Here is an 18,001-nt window from a genome sequence, read left to right as displayed (position 1 = left end):
TCATGCACAGGGAATGACAACAAGGACAACTCTGGTGGTTTTTCGAGCATCCTTTGTCTGGTACAGCAGTCCAGGACTTACTTCTTACAGCTTACTGAAGATGGAAATATCATAAGTAAGCCCAGGTAGTGAATTTCAATAATTATAGACCTACAGCTTCTCTCGTACAGGTTCACCTGGCCACTTGGCTTTGTGATAAGGTAATACACAAAATAATGTAACAGCAGACCTCATTAAAAAAAATGTTTTAATACTTTGTATTGCATATTATACAGACTATGAAACAAAAACACAAAACATTTTAAGACTACATGAAAGTATATTTTAACAGAGCCTTTGTGAGCCTTTTCTAGCTCCATTATATACAGCATAAGAACAACGTAAGACAACTTTTTCATCATTGTGTGTTCCAAATTAGTGGAATAATGTTTTCCCTTTCTTACATCATCATCCCAAAGTCTTCAGGGGAGCGACTATACAAGAAACACAGTCAGCATCAACACTATGGATGCTGTGAATTCAATATACAGTACAGTATAGTTTCAGAGATTGCTACTTATATATCAACAAACATATATATCAACAAATGTCCTAAATGGTTAATTCTAACAAACACAAGTATGCACTTTGCATACTGAATGAGTAGTTTAAGAATATTCAATGATAGACATTTGTAAAGTGTCTTCTAGTTATAGGGGTTGTCAGCAATATACATCTGTATGGACTGCTAACCCCATATTAAACAATTTTCAACACTATGTAAGCATCAATATTTGTATGAATGTCAGGGAGTAAGAAAGACAGAAAGTGCATTGGGGTTTTTCTTAGTCAATAAAATACAAATGTAGTTATTTCATCTTTCCAATAGGAAGACCAGTATAAAGCAGGTCATTTTAGAACAGTATAATAGAGATCTAGGACGTTCAACATGTAAAAACCTCTCAGAGAACACTGTAATACTGATCGATCTAGTTGAATCCATACAGATGTTTAGAGCACAGTCAAGGGCACTGCAAAGTCTGTACAAAGTGAGGGTCTATGGACTCTTGGGCTCTTCCACTGGACTCAAAGGGCCACTAGATTTTTCCTCTGTCGCCTGTCTCTCCACTTTGCTCTCTGGTCTCTCGCATGTAACAGTCCCGAGCACCTTGGCACTGTGCTCCTGTGCTTTTGCCCTGAGTGCTGCGATGCTGTTCTCCCTCAGTTCCTCTTTGGAAATCGGTGACTTGCCCTCCGCCCTCTTCTCCTCCACGTCGCACTCTTCTGCCCTCTGAATGGCTGGCTGCTGGGGAACGTCGGACTTCCCTGTTGGCTGGACGACCGTGGTCTCCATGGACTTTTTGTGCATCCCTGTAAAGAATTGTGGGTATTCGGATTTAGAAAAGCGTCTGCTGATTGGAAAGCCATCTTGAACTGAAAATAGTAAGCAAAGAAATAGTTCTGATTTAGCTATAGGAATATGATCTTCAAATTGAGGATGCATAATAAGTGTAAACTGATAGTAAATATTTGCTGAATTGTTTCTTTTCCCACTAAGCAATAAGTCAATAATGATATCTTGATCATTTCAGATTCATTTGATGAAAATATGAAATCAAGTATGAAATGGTCTGTTTGGCCTCTTCCCTGAATGACGAGGAACACAACCCACAATCACAAGTAAAAAAGTAGATTGTGGAGAATATAATGAGAGTAAGCATGGAGGGTGAAACCTGCTGTACACTCTAAAAATTAAGGGTTCTTCTAAGATCTTCAAAGTTCTTCGAAGAACCTTAGGGTTCTTGGCACTGAAAATTGCACCCAAAAGGTTCTTCCAAGAACCCCATAGGTGGGGTTCATCGAGGAACCTCCTAAGTTGGTGGGCGTTCTTGCAGGAACCTAACTGCCCAACTGAAACATTTGGATTTGAATTTGAAAGGACAGCAGGTGCAGGCACTTAACTGAAAAATATAAAGATCTCCTCAATTTAAGGTAAGGTTTGTCCCTTGTATGATCTAAATTGATATTGTTTTCTGATGACACTATCCATCTTTTCATATTTGTGCAAATCTTTCTAAAACAGAAAATGGACACAATTCAATGGATATCAATCAACAAAGAGGTAAGAATATGTATTGTAGGCTATAAGAATATGTTGAAGGCTAGCTGTGTTGGGTGCAGATGACTGAACTGCTCACTTGTGTGTTTGTGTCTGCAGGTATACAGACGAGGAGGCATACAAAGGTATGTCAGTTGGTATTGGTATGTTATGCAGATCAGATTTACCATGCTCCTTTCTTACCGCTACAATGAATATCCCACAGGCCTCTACATTATGGACAAGGTATGTGTATGAAAACCATTATTAAAACAGTTTTTTCATTCACATTTACCTCAAAAACCAAGGTATGAATACTGTCGTGTGCATGTTTTGTTAATCATCTGTATAATTACAATTTTTTGGATTCACAGACTTCATCCTCCCTACACCTCTGATGAATATAATAGGAAACCTGTTAGATCACCATGCACTGCTAAATCCTTCTGGCTATGGATATGGAGAACATCAACACATTAAGATCAACATGCCAGAGGATATAACCATTGGACTTGGGGCTCTGCTAGGAGTTTACCTTTATATTTCTTTTTTTTATTCTGCTTTGCCACTAAAATCCTAATAAACACTGACAACTAAAATATTGTGTTATTGTTGTTATTGTTAAGCGTATTTATTACTAATAATCATAATAATAGGGAAGGGGGGAGTAGTTCCAAAATGAACCCCGAAAGGTTCTTCAAAAGGTTATTTGAGGATCCATTGAAAGGGGTTCTTTGAAGAACCCTTTTAAATAGTTATTCAAAGAACTTATAGGGGTTCCCCCACAGTTTCAATTTGAAGAACCCCTAAAGGATCCTCCAGGAACCTTTACTTTTTAGAGTGTAGATAAAACATTAGTCTCATACCAAGCAGCCATGGGGCACAGGAGTCCATGATGCCATCCTTGGCAGACTTGAGGATGGAATCCGGTAGGGGGATAGAGTGACGGACCATAGCTCCATACAGCCCATACTCTGCCATCACACTGCTGCGACCCCAGCACTTCTCCCTCTTCCTCCATTTGGCCCTGCGGTTCTGGAACCAGACCTGTAACCCAGGGGGAATTATTCAGTACCACTGATCAACACTGAAACTAGCAATATTCAGACACACTGACACTAGCAGCATCAATGAGTCCACTAACTGACAGACACCACCACCTTAACTGACTCTTGCACTGACATCACATTATGACACAGTTGTCCACCCCTTGAAAAATCCATCCCAATCTTTGGCAGACCTAATAGCCCTTTATGCCAATTCTGTTATATAATTTGTGAAAACTACATAACTTAATCGGGTCTTATTTCTCTCACTATATTTCCAGTTTATAGTCACTTCAGTGTTGTGTTGTTTTGAGATCTCTGTAAGATCTCTTATGTAATGTGTGGTGATATAAGATACAACTGATGTGATTTGATTCAGCACATTGATTTCCCATACAGGCTGCTGGTGGTCTCTGAATGATCTCTGTCTTCTGTCAGTCTTTATCTCCCTCCAGCCTGAGGTAGTGTAGATGGATAGTGACTAACACATTAAGATACTTCACTTGCCCACTGCCAAGTGTGGAACTCCATGACTACTGGTTGGGGCCCCAGGCTATCTGTCAGCTCAGTGAGAGGCCAAATTGATTTCATAGCACAACACAGAGCTGTTAAACAGCCTTGGCCACTTCTGATGGCTGTATGTGGAGTGCAAAAAAAGAAGAGGGGCAAGCACAGAGATGTCTCGACTGTGGAGGGGGACCAGACATTCAATTGAAAATGATCAAAACCATTTAAAACCTTTTTTCTGGTAATTCTGATGATAGCCCTTATTTCATACAAGATGCTTTTTTATGAGAAATTGCTTCTCTGGCCCTCAAAGGAAGCCGAGGGAGAAGCTGCAAGCAGAAGCGACCCCTAGGGCACGCCGAGGCTGATTGAAAAATAAGTTAATTTCAAGCCCAATCGATGGTGGACAGGCGGGCAAATATCACGGGAAATTAAACGAGCTGGACTCGGGGGAGCGGCGCTATTGACCCGTGCTAATAAATTCAATGTAGTTATTTCATTTGAACTCCCCGCGTCTCGTGCAAGCCTCCCCCTGGAACAAGGCAAGCTCGTCTGATTTAACTAATTACAATCTATGAGAAAATTGGGTGTTAATTTTATTTAGGATTGGAATAGCCTACGGTTTTTTTTATTTATTTCCTTATTATTTTTTCGAGGCGAAGAGCCGTAATGAGAACGAAATTAAAAGGCGCTCGGGCAGATGGATGGTCCAGGTCACACCGCAATCTTCTTCCGCTTTGATAGCTTGATTAGGTCGTTAGTGCTCCTCTCCGAGAACAAATTGTTTCACATCCAACTGCGCCTGATGAGAGATGACCTGCTCTGGCGAGGATGCTGCTAGAGGTGTCTTTGACATCATTGATCGATTTACGTGGGCTCACTTGCATCCTCCGTAAAACATTATGGGGCTAACTATTTCGTCAAGTGCAGAGTAGGCTAGGCCTAGATCACTCCACTTTTCATTTTCTAGGCAATTCATTGTTTATTTAATACCTGCTTTATAGTCTGGGCCTAGGCTATTTAAATCCCACGGCTAAAGCAAAAAAAGATACGCCTGCCCTGCCTACAAGTTGAGACGAGCCTATTTCAATGTAAAGGCCCAGTGCAGTCAAAACCGTGATTTTCCTGTGTTTTATATACGGGTAACTGCCAAAATAAAGGAAACTCCAATATAAAGTGTCTTAATAGGGCATTGGGCCATCACAAGCCGCCAGAGGCGCCAGGACAGCTTCAATGCGTCTTGGCATATATTCTACAAGTGTCTGGAACTCTATTGGAAGGATGCGATACCATTCTTCCACGAGAAATTCCATAATTTGGTGTTTTGTTGATAGTGGTGGAAAACGCCGTCTCATGCCCCGCTCCAGAATCTCCCATAAGTGTTCAATTGGGATGAGATCTGGTGACTGAGACACACACACACACTTTAAACCCACTATGCTCCTTTGAAACCCCTCTTTGAAAGTCACTAAGATCTCTTCTTCTAGCCAAGGTAGCCAAAATAATGGGCAACTGGGCATTTTTATACATGACCCTAAGCATGACAGGATGTTTTAATTGCTTAATTAACTCAGGAACCACACCTGTGTGGAAGCACCTGCTATAATTTGAATACCTAATTTACTCAAGTGTTTCTTTATTTTGGCAGTTTTCTGTATATTTCCACACTATGAGGTTGGAATAATACTGTGAAATTGATGGTAATGCCCTTTTAGTGTAAGAGCTGTTTGAAAAGACTGCCTGAAATTTCAGCCTGTTTGGTGGGATGACATCACCAGGAGCACTGGAGTGGAATGGTATCAAATACATCAAACACATGGTTTCCAGGTGTTTGATGCCATTCCATTTGCTCCATTTCGGCCATAATTATGAGCCGATCTCCTCTCAGCAGCCTCCACTGACCAGGAGGTAAGTTATTTGTTACACTAATTTAAAGAGTTCCAAACCTCTCTGCCAATAACAGATAGTTTTCAGTTTTCCCCTGCCCACTCAGACCACTCACAGATAGTCCTAGCAACATTTTTGCTTGAGAAATTTATTTAGCTAAGAAGCTATTTTTGTTTGAAAACAATCACATTAAGGTACTTAATTGTTACACAGAAATGATTTGATATTGAGATAAAAACGGCTGCTTCGGGCCTTTAACTGAGTTCTACACTGCATAAACCTCTTCAGCCACCAATTGTGTACTTTACTCTGTCCATGGACCCCAAAAACACCTTCTACCCATTAAGGAATTATATGATATTCCACATTTAAAGGTAAATGTTTTTCCTGTGTTTTATATCATATTGTACAACAGCTGATGAAACTAGCACTGTACAAGTGTATGTAAATGTTTTTGATCAGTGTTATTTCCTGATAGTTTCTGGTTTAAAATACAATCTACACAGGACCTTCTAATCAGCAGGTTTGCATGGGCAGGAGTTTCGGCTTTCGATGGTGACTTCACCATGTGGTAATTGGTTAATAAACCAATAACAAAGAGAGTTCCAAACCTCTCTGCCAATAACAGCTAGTTTTCCCCTCCTCACTCAGACCACTCCTAGACAGTCCTAGCAAAATTCTTGCTTGAGAAATAGTTTTTTGCTAAATAGCTACTTTTGCCCATTTGAATGGAAATCTATTACAGTAAGGTACTTCATTGTTAGCCAGAAATGATTTGATATTTATATAAAAACGGCTTTAAGGCCCAACTGATCATTCATTTGTTAGCAAAATGACAACCATTATCATGTAAATTGAATTATGATTATTTTCAAGAGAATAATGCTAACAATACCAAAAGCAGATCACAGTCCCAATGTATCAATCAGTCCCAATGTATCAATCAGTCCCAATGTATCAATCAGTCCCAATGTATCAATCAGTCCCAATGTATCCAGTGACACATGTCAATAGTGCTTGCTCTAAGATGAATGCAGAAAATCTATTTTTTTAAAATATAAAAAATAACAATCACATTTCATTGGAGAAATACCTTTTACAAGTAGCACAGGTTCTCCTGTAGTACATCTTTTGGAGAGTAACATAATATGGCAGTTTGAGTTTCTTTGTAAGGACACTGAGTATGATGTAAAAAACAATATCTGACATAATATTCCAGTCATTTTATCCAGTAGATAAATAAAAAGAATAGGCTATAAACATGAATAATGCTGTTTTGAGACATTTAAATGCAATTGTAGTTTATGCTAATACATTGAATTAATGTGTGTTGGGGAGGAAGAACTCAAGTTTAAAAAGATATATATATCTGACATGATATACAATAAAAAAAACTGCCAACATGAACAGCCTGCTGTCATACCTGTATTCTGTCCTCTGGAAGCTCTGTTTTCATAGCCAGCATCTCTCTTGCATACACATCAGGGTAGTGGGCTTCATTAAAGGCCTTCTCCAACTCCTCAAGCTGGTAAGATGTGAATATGGTTCTGAAGAAATATTAAATATGTAAATTGTGTGCATAAAAAAATGGTCGTAAGGTGAATAAATAGGCAAGCTCGGTTGGCTATTTTTCATTTAAACAGATCAGATGTACAAATGCACACCTTCATTTGCACGTTGGCCCAATGCATGCCCGTACATCTTATATATCAAAGGTTTTGGTGGTATGCATTTAATCTTAGGTACATGCGAAACAATGGTGCATTTTAGAAATACAGAAGGCCTAACTCTATGCAGCGACCCTCTCGTCCACATGTCATCCAAAAGCAGCTGCTAGATCATATTATTTCATTACAATAGAAAGTATTCAGTAGCCAATGCATGTAAGCCAGAAAGCAATGTGTAGGGATATTGCAGCATTTTCATGCATTCAGTAAGTGAGTACAAATAAGTGGATTAATAAAAAAAATCTTAGCAAAACATTTAGCAGGCTCTAATCCAGGGTTCTTCAATTCCGGTCCTGGAGGGCCGAAACACCTCTGTTTTTCATCCTCTCCTTCTAATCAGGGGCTAATTCAGACCTGGGACACCAGGTGAGTGCAATTAACTACCAGGTAGAAATAAAAAACAGAAGTGTTTATATCATTATGAAACTTGTAATAAATAAAAGGTAGGCTATGTCCATATGGTGTACTATTAGGCCTATACACTCGATGGTAAAAAGTCTATATTCAAAATAGGCCTTGCATGATGAATTGACCCGGGTTGATTCGCAACAAAACGCTAATGCTTTCATACCTCAAAAAATATATACATCAAAATGAATTAACAAAAATGTATAAAAAAATACGGAAATGTTAGTGTAGGCTAGCCTGTAAATTCACACCTGTAGGCCTAAATCATTCATTTGCTATATGGGAAAATTGGAATGCAAAGGCTATTAAATAAGGAAATGCGTTGTAATCTTAATTGCATAAAAATCATGTTTATTAACTTTTTAAACATCTAGGCCTAGACCCTATTCAATTTAATTCCATGTTTGTTACAAGGTTATTAATATTGGCCATGGACAAGCTGTTTGTCATCTCAGTAATTAGGATAGGCTACTTTTTCAATACTTCAATACATTTTCTACTTTTTCAATCTTGTTATAATAGCCTTCACAAAATCCAAAATAGTTGTTCTTGAATTAAGACAGTTCAAAAGCCCTAAACAAAAAACGAGTGTCGTTAGGCCACAAAAAAAAAAGATGAAACGTGAGCTTCAGAATGATAAGTTATTAGACTATAGCGTTCTGATCAACAATAATAGGCCTATGATGTGTTGGAATGCAACACCTACCGGTGCCTTCTTTTCTTCCGTTTCTTGCTCTGGCTTAATGAGTTCTTTGAGAGTTTTCGTTCACTTGATGACAAATCTTCTGAGTCTGTGAATATTAGAAAACGTGGCAATAACATGAATGACTCGCTTGAGGAATTAGACATATTCAATCTGTTATCACAATTGTAGTGTTGAAATTGAGTAGGCTAAGAAACAACATCTAACGCAGATGTTATCATTATATTCTGTTCTTGTTATATTACTGACATAAGTAGCCTATTTTTATTATTGTTAGTATAATTGTATATTATAAGCTGGCTATGGTTATCCTTTGTGCTTTTAAAGTTCAGCCTAATAATAATAATACTAGCCTACTACTACTCGTAGTCTACTACTACTACTGCTACTACTAGCCTACTACTACTACTACTAATAATAATAATAATACTAGGCTAACTACTACTACTACTACTACTAATAATAATAATAATAATAATAAGCTAACTACTACTACTAATAATAATAATAATAATACAACTGTATATTTTAAGTCTTTAATGTAATGACAACGACTGCAATTCCTACCCGAACTGGCGGACTGGCTGTGGTCCAGAGGTCCCACAGTTCTGTTGTGGGGCTGCAGGTGAACGTTTTGCGCATCTTGCAGGACCTCCAAAAACGCTGGTTGCCTGTAGAATGGAATCCCTCCAGGCCCAATTAATCCCATCCCAACTCCTACACCAGTGGGGCCAAGCATTGACCTGGCGGCAAGCAGATGCGCCCCAACTGGCAGTGATTGCAAGGCGCTCCTCGGGGCCGCCGAAGGCTCTTTATTCAGCCCTAAAATCTCCTGTATCCCGAATCCCGTGCATCTGGGAGGGTGCGTGGCGCTGTTCTTTGATTGTTTGTGCAGGCTGTTATTCCCTCCGTTAGCACCGATAGAGGACGTTTTGGATATATTCAACGTTTCCGATAGCACCGCAGCTCCTTGTTTACCTGTCATGGTGTCTTCGATAGTTGGCCTATTCCCTATTTGTATCGGCTCACAGGTCGGTCCCCAGTGCACTAGCCACGATGTATCACTCGAGACTCTAAAATGGTCCTTTTATCCAACAGGTCCATTCCAACAAGAGTCAGAGCCCAGCAGCCAATCAGCTACGAGGGATTTTTCCGGATTCCTGCGCATCAAGCATTATTACGCGCCTTTGGAAACGGTTTATTCCCAAATAACTGATATATTATCAGGCTATAGGTAGGCTACATTAACCAGCGTCAGGATAACCCAAAACGCCTGCGGATAAAGAGGATGAAACAGGTGGACTGAGTTGAAGAATGTAGGCTAATACGAAGCCATGCTATCCATCCAATGTATTGAAAAAAAATGCATCAAGGAAGATATAGCCACACGCCGTTTGCAATGTTTTTCGTTGATATGTGTGGTCGTTTATACTGTATGTAGAATATGACAATTATTCTGGTATTTAAACGTGATCTCGATATTATAATAGTTTCATGCAGGATAAAAAATTTTTTAAGGGGATTGAATCGACCAGGGCCTGGATTAAGTTACCAATTTCATAAAATTAAAATGCATGTTAGTCGATGTTTAGGCTATTAGCCTCTTCATTTAATATATTTCAGACCAGCTTCTATTGCTATTTCCTTCTTCTATGATCTCCATGTCCATCCGTTGCCTCACATGAACGGATAATTGATCTCCAGATGCTACAGAGGAAACCACACAGAAATCAAAGCCTCTCCAAAACGACAGCTGGACGCGAACACACATCTCTGCCTCGCTTTATTTCACATGAGAAATGGAAAATTAGGAAATAATCTGGGCTACCAATGCGTAGGCCTATTAGAACCTATTTATTAAACAACATGGTGTCTAATTAACTATATGCAAACAAAACAAAAGCAACATTAGCCTGACGCATGGGGAGCATGCTAAACATGCGTACACGCATGTTCATAAAGTGCAATCAAATTAATAAAGATGATTACCATTATCAAACATTTCACAATTTTATCGGATGTTTAATGTGTTATATACATTTCTTTATTTGTCTTGCTAATGAATTTTCCTTTCAATTCACATTCTAATCCCCGGTGCAATCCAAAGCAATTTAACTCTGTGTGGAGGCTTTGCAGCCTATTTGTAATGCACAATTCGCTTAGTTTAGATAAAGGCAGTTTATGTTTAATATTTGGAGAGAACATGTAGGCAGGCCTATTGTATCTTAACGTCAAAATCTATTTCGACTATTTTGTTCGAAATTCTATCGAATTAGGCTATTTGAAAAACATTGATTTTATATAAATTAAATAGGCATTATTCCTATAATTGTTCAACAATAAATTAGATTAGATAGCCACCCTTTCTCCTTGCAATATCATTCCTTATCCTATATCTCAGAGGTATTTTCCACATAATAAATCGTTTCATTTGAGACGAATAGTATACTACATTTGGTTCAATTCACAAAGTAGCTTACTTAGTTAGTTTCGAATATAATGACACGTTTAATCACATTGATCTACTGGGCAGTTATAGAGTATACAAAAATAATGCTTTCAAATGTAAACTAACATTTAGAAAATATGTATATATAAAATAAAATGTTATTGGTCACATACACATATTTAGCAGATGTTATTGCAGGTGTAGCGAAATGCTTGTGGTGTAGCGAAATGCTTGTACATGGCAGCCTTATTTAGTCAATACTGCATGGACACAAATACATTCCCTTATTGTGAGCAGGTTTACGATTAGACCTACTTGTGAACAGCTCCATGGGTCAAGTAACTCATACAACCCTTGTTTTACGTATAGGGATTGGATGCGTTTGGAGATGTGTGTGGGACAATTTGGACATCTGGACAGATAATTACACCCAGATAATTTATGGAAATGAGCTGAAACTATCTGAGGGGGACAAAGCTAACTCCGATCTTATCTAAGTGCCACGTGGTAATAGATTCATAAATGTCCTGGTTTAAAGGAGAAAATAAGCGCGTCAGGTGCCCCAGAAACACAATCATGGCCAATTATTATGCCTACTTAGTTATTCCACAAGAAATGACACATGCTGATTCGATGGGAACTTGTTGTTATTGTGGATGTGACATTTACGGATGATGTCCAGCCATGACTATTGATAGAGACATAATCCCGTTTGAGCCAGGTGTGGGTTATCAGATTTATAAACAAGACACTTTTTTTTTTTTTTTTTTTTTTTTTTTTTGTCATTTAGCAGACGCTCTTATCCAGAGCGACTTACAGGAGCAATTACACTTCATACCATTAGCCTACAGGCTCTCTGATTTATGTCAGGCGAATACCGACCTATCCATGGCTACAGAGAGGTTCATACAAGATATCAATTACAAATTTGAAGATAACCCCATTTCGATGTAGATACAGTGCCTTCAGAAAGTATTCATACCCCTTCACTTATTCCACATTTTGTTGTGTTACAGCCGGAATTAAAAATGTATGAAATATATATATATTTTTTCCCCCATCTACACACAATACCCCATAATGACAAAGGGAAAACATGTTTTTAGATTTTTTTTCAAATGTATTGAAAACGAAATACAGAAATACACATCCAAGTCACCACTTTGTAGAAGCACCTTTGGCAGCGATTACAGCTTTCCACACCTGGATTGTGCAACATTGTCCCATTATTCTTTTCAAAATTCTTCAAGCTCTGTCAAATTGGTTGTTGATCATTGCTAGACAACCATTTTCAGGTCTTGCCATAGATTTTCAAGTAGATTTAAGTGAAAACTGTAACTCGGCCACTCAGGAACATTCACTGTCTTTTTGGTAAGCAATGCCAGTGTAGATTTGGCCTTGTGTTTTAGGTTATTGTCCTGCTGAAAGGTGAATTCATCTCCCAGTGTCTGGTGGAAAGCAGACTGAACCAGGTTTTCCTCTAGGATTTTGCCTGTGCTTAGCTCCATTCCATTTATTTTTTATCCCGAATACAAGCATACCCATAACATGATGCAGCCACCACTATGCTTGAAAATATGGAGAATGGTACTCAGTAATGTGTTGTATTGGATTTGCTCCAAACATAACACTTTGTATTCAGGACAAAATATTAATTGCTTGCCACATTATTTTTGCAAAATTACTTTAGTGCCTTGTTGCAAACAAGATGGATGTTTTGGAAAAGTTTTATTCTGTACAGGCTTCCTTCTTTTCCCTCTGTCAATTAGGTTAGTATTTTGGAGTAACTACAATGTTGTTGATCCATCCTCAGTTTTCTCCTATCACAGCCATTAAACTCTGTAACTGTTTTAAAGTCATCATTGCCCTCATGGTTAAATCGCTCAGCGGTTTCCTTCCTCTCCGGCAACTGAGTTAGGAAGGACACCTGTATCTTTGTAGTGACTGGGTGTATTGGTACACCATCCAAAGTGTCATTAATAACTTCATCATGCTCAAACGGATATTCAATGTCTGCTTTTTCATTTTTACCCATCTACATATAGGTGCCCTTCTTTGCGAGGCATTGGAAAACCTCCCTGGTCTTTGTGGTTGAATCTGTTTGAAATTCACTGCTCGACTGAGGGACCGTACAGATAATTGTGTGTGGGGTACAGAGATGAGGTAGTCATTCAAAAATCATGTTAAACACTATTACTGCACACAGAGTGAGTCCATGCAACTTTTATGTGACTTGTTAAGCACATTTTCACTCCTGAACTTATTTAGGCTTGCCATAACAAAGGGGTTGAATACTTATTCACTCAAGACATTTCAGCTTTTCATTTTTAATTAATTTGTACACATTTCTAAAAACATAATTCCACTTTGACATTATGGGGTATTGTGTGTAGGCCAGTGACAAAAAACCCTCAATTTAATCCATTTTAAATTCAAGCTGTAACACAGCAAAATGTGGAAAAAGTCAAGGGGTGTGAATACTTTTTGAAGGTACTGTAAATAGCCATTAGGGCATTGCAATTTGTGTGTCAAAAAGGAAACGTTTGGTAAAATGGTTATTCTGGTAGGCTAAATGGTATTCTGTTGTTGAGTTAATCTAGAAATGTTTGATTATGTCCATATCAGTACATCACTGGGGCCAAGCTTCCTGCCATCCAGGACCTCTATACCAGTCGGTGTCAGAGGAAGGCCCTCAACATTTTCAAAGACTCCAGCCACCCTAGTCATAGACTGTTCTCTCTGCTACCGCACTGCAAGCGGTACCGGAGTGCCAAGTCTAGGTCCAAAATACTTCTCAACAGCTTCTACCCCCAAGCCATAAAACTCCTGAACAGCTAATCATGGCTACCCGGAATATTTGCACTGTCCCCCCACCCCCACCCCCCACCCATCTTTTTACGCTGCTGCTACTCTGTTAATTATTTATGCATAGTCACTTTAACTCTACCCACATGTACATATTACTTCAACTACCTCAACTAGCTGGTGCCCCCACACATTGACTCTGCACCGGTACCCCCCTGTATATATAGCCTCCCTACTGTTATTTTATTTTACTTCTGCTCTTTTTTTCTCAACACTTTTTTGTTGTTGTTTTATTTTACTTTTTTATTAAAAAATAAATGCACTGTTGGTTAAGGGCTGTAAGTAAGCGTTTCACTGTAATGTCTGCACCTGTTGTATTCGGCGCATGTGGCCAATACAATTTCATTTGATTTGATTTCATCTAGTCAATGGGGTGAATGAGACATGGATGCTAAAACAAAATAAATATTGTAAACTACATCAAACAGTTAAAATTGAGCCACTGATTAAGAGGGAGAAAAACATTACCGCTACAATTATTCGATCACCAGATTAAACTAATTAGGAGGCTATTAAGTGGAAATTTCATTACGGGTAATGAAGAAATCAGTGTTATCAGGATATACTAATGACGCATCAGCCAGTCGAGATAAACCCATCTATTCACATGGAACTGTGAGTCAGGATGACCTGTCAATTACACCGCGTGTTCCTGCCCTCACTCCACTTCTGTTGCAATCTATCGAGGATTTGTTGTTTATTGTTGCAAGAGATTCTCTTTCTCATTATGGCTTTTAATAATCCATCTTCATTTGAAAATGACTCCACCCTGATTTACATGCAGAGGAGAGGACAGTGTAATAGGGCTCTAGATTAAGGGAAGATTTAGTTCAGTCATTCATGTATTTGGTTGCCCATCAAAGACCACAAGATCTGAAGGCTTCAGATTAAAAGGCAAACAGCTGTTGAAAAATGTGTTTATCTGTTCTGTTCCCCCTTTTCCCTCTGTTTCCATACTGTGGGAGAGTTGTCATGTTGTGTAAACCAGATTGCCCTCAAATGAGAAACACATATAGGTTAAGATTTCAACTGGATGAAAGGAGGCTGAAATGGAGAAGAAATAAACAAATGTTTGGTTCAGCTTTAAAGCACATTATTACATAGCCATTCCAAATATGACTATCTAGTGTGTTAGACAACCTGAGGTCATCTGAGGTGAACGACTTGACCTTTATAGGCTAGAGGTCAAACCAGAGGATGTTTAACTGTGTCACTTTCCATTTCACCAGATATCTTAATGTCGCAAACAAAAACCTCCCCCTTTGAATGAATACGAATGGAGTCTTCAGTCTGCAGTCGTTTTGATTGGAAAAGCTTGACGTCTATTTATAATGAATAGGTAAATAACTTTCAGTCCACAGGAAGGTCACTAGATAATGGGCTATGTGACGGGCTGTATAAGTAACATAACTATGCATTAGCACAGCCCCTGCAGATTGCTTGAGCTCGATATTTCACACTATGGAATCAAAATGAAGGATCACCGATGCTCACACAGCCATACATCTGCATTCGCCCTATACTCTGCAGATATAGCGAATGAGAAGCAGCATTTTTCAACTCTAATTAGACTTTGCCAGCAGGTAAATCCAACACATTTTGTGATTCAGCCTGTTATAGTTCTGAATCAAGCCTGGCTCCTAACTCTATAGCTCTGTGTTGAAACAATGAGCCTGTCCTGATGACAGAACACATCTTGTGCCGAGTCAAGGGAAAACTAAAACACTGCAAGAGGTTCTGCTTTTCTTCTTTCCCCAAAGCACTGCCAAGGGCGTGATGACCCCCTGATGCAAAGTGAGTTTGCTAGCTCCAGTTCTCATGGTTCCTCTACAATGGCGTGTTTGGGAGCTGCCCGCCGGCATTGCTTAACTAGGCGAGGAGTTGATTAATTTGCACTAATTGACAGCTAATTAAAGGCCTGAGGGCACATCGGATTGACGTTTGTCGGGGCTGCGAGGCTCGGTGAGGTCAGGTCTATGTATTGTTGATGGATGGAGGAGTTTTTTTCTCTCTGTATAGAAGACCCCTCCATGGGGAATGACCTGTTTCTTGAGGTGCATGTCTGGCTGAGCCGGAGGCCTCGCATGACAGGCAGCCACCAGTGATTGCACCATATTGTGAACGTCAGGTCACTTACTGTGTCAACACTCAGTAGACTGATCAATGTACATCAGCCAGTATCAACAAGTATTAACCAGCCAACTCAGCAATAGGCCATGTCAACCAGTGTCAACCAGTCAGCGCTACACTATCTGAGCTAAACAGTCACTTTTCACCCTTCTAATGATATAAAACGTATGTGTTAAAAGGTACAGTAGACTAGAGAAGATCAATTAAACAGACTACAGAGGACCATAATAAACCCTGGATGCAGTGGGGGTAAAAGAAGTAGCTTGCCGTCCTCACACAGCTTAAATTCCTGCCCATCAGGCGATGTTGTACTTCCACTCCCTCAACCCAACCCCATCCTTCCCGTCACAGGAGTCTTCAGCACACACAGGAAAACACACACGCTGTCTGGGAATGGGAAAATTATATATATAATCACTATTTTGCAAGAGGTGAAGCTGGGTCCGTGCGAGAGGCAGGGGGTGCAGCCACTTGGGCAGTGGCTGCGTCTGTCTGTGTGAATCGGAAAGACAATTAGGGGCTTATTAGCGGCCTGTGGAGATGTGTAACTTATGGAGAGTGAGCGCTCCCCAGCGCGGCCAGAGCCCCTGCGACATCTCCAGCCGGGAACAGTCTGAGGCATTGTCTCACCTAATTATGCTGGACGGATTTCTTTTTGTTTCCCATTCAGCATGCCTGTCTGATTTCCTTTTTGCCTGGCCGCTAGCTCCGACGTCGCTGGAAGTGTGCTAATTAGAAAAGAAATGGTCCTAGTAATTATGTCAACTCTCATTAAAAGGGATGAGAATGAGCAATATTATTTTTACGCATTGTTTTGTGTAGGGCCTCTACTTCCAATCCTCATTAAATTGAAAAATGCCCTTGTAGCGGGGGGAAGCACTCTCATGTCAGAGCTCCTTACATGTCCAAAGCCAGAGAGGTGCTTTAACAGAGAATGTCTATGGAGTGGCACATGCATTAAGTTATTGCCCTAATTAAAAGTTTGAGTCCCCACAAAAAAAATGTTGCATCATGAAACCAGTTTCAGAAGTGAATTCCATTGTATCCTAACCCATTGAAAGATGCAATTGTATCCACAGACGCACACTGAGGTTAATTTCCAATTTGTTTGATTATGAGGACGATTAATAAATATGTTATTACCTTAAAAGAGGTAGGGCTGGGCGATATACCGTATTTTACGATATACCAGTATCGATGCACGGACCGGTTTGGGTTTTTACTTTACCTTCTATAACGGTATTTGAATGTTTGGTTTGTTAAATGTGATAAGCTGGTTTGTAACGTCCATTTTTATATACTGAATACAAATATAAACGCAACGTGTAAAGTGTTGGTCCCATGTTTCATGAGCTGAAATAAAAGATCCCATACATTTTCCATACACACAAAAAGTGTATTTCTCTAAATTCTCTTAACCATGCTAGCCTAGGACCCCCACATCCGGCTTCTTCACCTGCGGGATCTTCTGAGACCAGCCACCAGGACAGCTGATGAAACTGACGAGTATTCCGGTCTTTAATAAAGCCCTTTTGTGGGGAAAAACTCATTCTGATTGGCTGGACCTGGCTCCCCAATGGGTAGGTCTATGCCATAATCCATAGATTAACGCCTAACAAAAATCCATAGATTTAAGGCCTAATAAATGTATTTAAATTGACGGATTTCCTTGAACTGTAACTCAGTAGAATCTTTGAAATTGTTGCATGTTGCGTTTATATTTTGTTCAGTATAGTTTACTTCGCTACTTGAGTCATCTCTCTCGGCTCTCTCCATTCCACAGACCTAGCCCCGCCCCCTGTCACTCAAGGAGCGCATTTGTTGTTCCTCGAACACCAGAAACTTGCTTTCAGTCTGCATGGTCATTGCAGCACATGCAACAATGTTGATGACAACGATGCTGTTTTCACTTTGCTTCTTAATACAAATACACTAGCGTTCTATAATTAAACTATTAGTTTGTGTTTCTTACAAACAAATCTACAAACAGCTGGTTTGTCTTTTGTTAGCAAGTTTGGCCTAAATCTTGTTAGCCGCTAAAGCTAATCACTAGTTAGCTGGCTAGCTAATACATTTACTCAGTCGGAGCAAACATAATTAGCTATACAGCCTGATAATACCAGTGATGGCTTAGACCTAAATCAGCATGTTGTTTGTGCAACAGTGTCTTCTACAGTGAGGGAAAAAAGTATTTGATCCCCT

General features: G+C 39.4%; 1 protein-coding gene across 2 annotated transcripts; it reads right to left on the bottom strand.

The window, feature by feature from the left end:
• Window positions 1-229: 229 nt before the first annotated feature.
• On the bottom strand, window positions 230-9,473 carry LOC121539268 (visual system homeobox 2-like). 2 transcript variants are annotated; one of them, XM_041847631.2, is made up of 5 exons: window positions 8,923-9,473; window positions 8,359-8,443; window positions 6,941-7,064; window positions 2,944-3,124; window positions 230-1,413 (listed from the first exon to the last, which is right to left on the bottom strand). In XM_041847631.2, exons 1-5 carry the CDS (start codon window positions 9,338-9,340, stop codon window positions 1,037-1,039), a joined length of 1,185 nt encoding a protein of 394 aa, XP_041703565.1. In that variant the 5' UTR covers window positions 9,341-9,473; the 3' UTR covers window positions 230-1,036. The 2 variants fall into 2 exon arrangements, with proteins under 2 accessions (XP_041703565.1, XP_041703566.1); XM_041847632.2 differs by having other exon boundaries at window positions 230-1,350; window positions 8,923-9,468.
• Window positions 9,474-18,001: the final 8,528 nt, after the last annotated feature.

Source organism: Coregonus clupeaformis, chromosome 25, assembly GCF_020615455.1.
Source record: "Coregonus clupeaformis isolate EN_2021a chromosome 25, ASM2061545v1, whole genome shotgun sequence".
NCBI classification, from domain to species: Eukaryota; Metazoa; Chordata; class Actinopteri; order Salmoniformes; family Salmonidae; genus Coregonus; species Coregonus clupeaformis.
Note: the sequence above shows the minus strand (reverse complement) of the source record. Positions and strands in the feature narration are given on the sequence as shown.

Bases quoted from the DNA above. Each gene is read 5' to 3' on its own strand.
- LOC121539268 (XM_041847631.2), bottom strand. From the start codon at position 9,340: ATGACAGGTAAACAAGGAGCTGCGGTGCTATCGGAAACGTTGAATATA. The intron at 3,125-6,940 runs GTATGACAGCAG...CCTGGGTTACAG, and splicing joins TTCCAGAGGACAGAATACAG to GTCTGGTTCCAGAACCGCAG. The intron at 1,414-2,943 runs GTATGAGACTAA...TACTATTTTCAG, and splicing joins CTGTGCCCCATGGCTGCTTG to TTCAAGATGGCTTTCCAATC.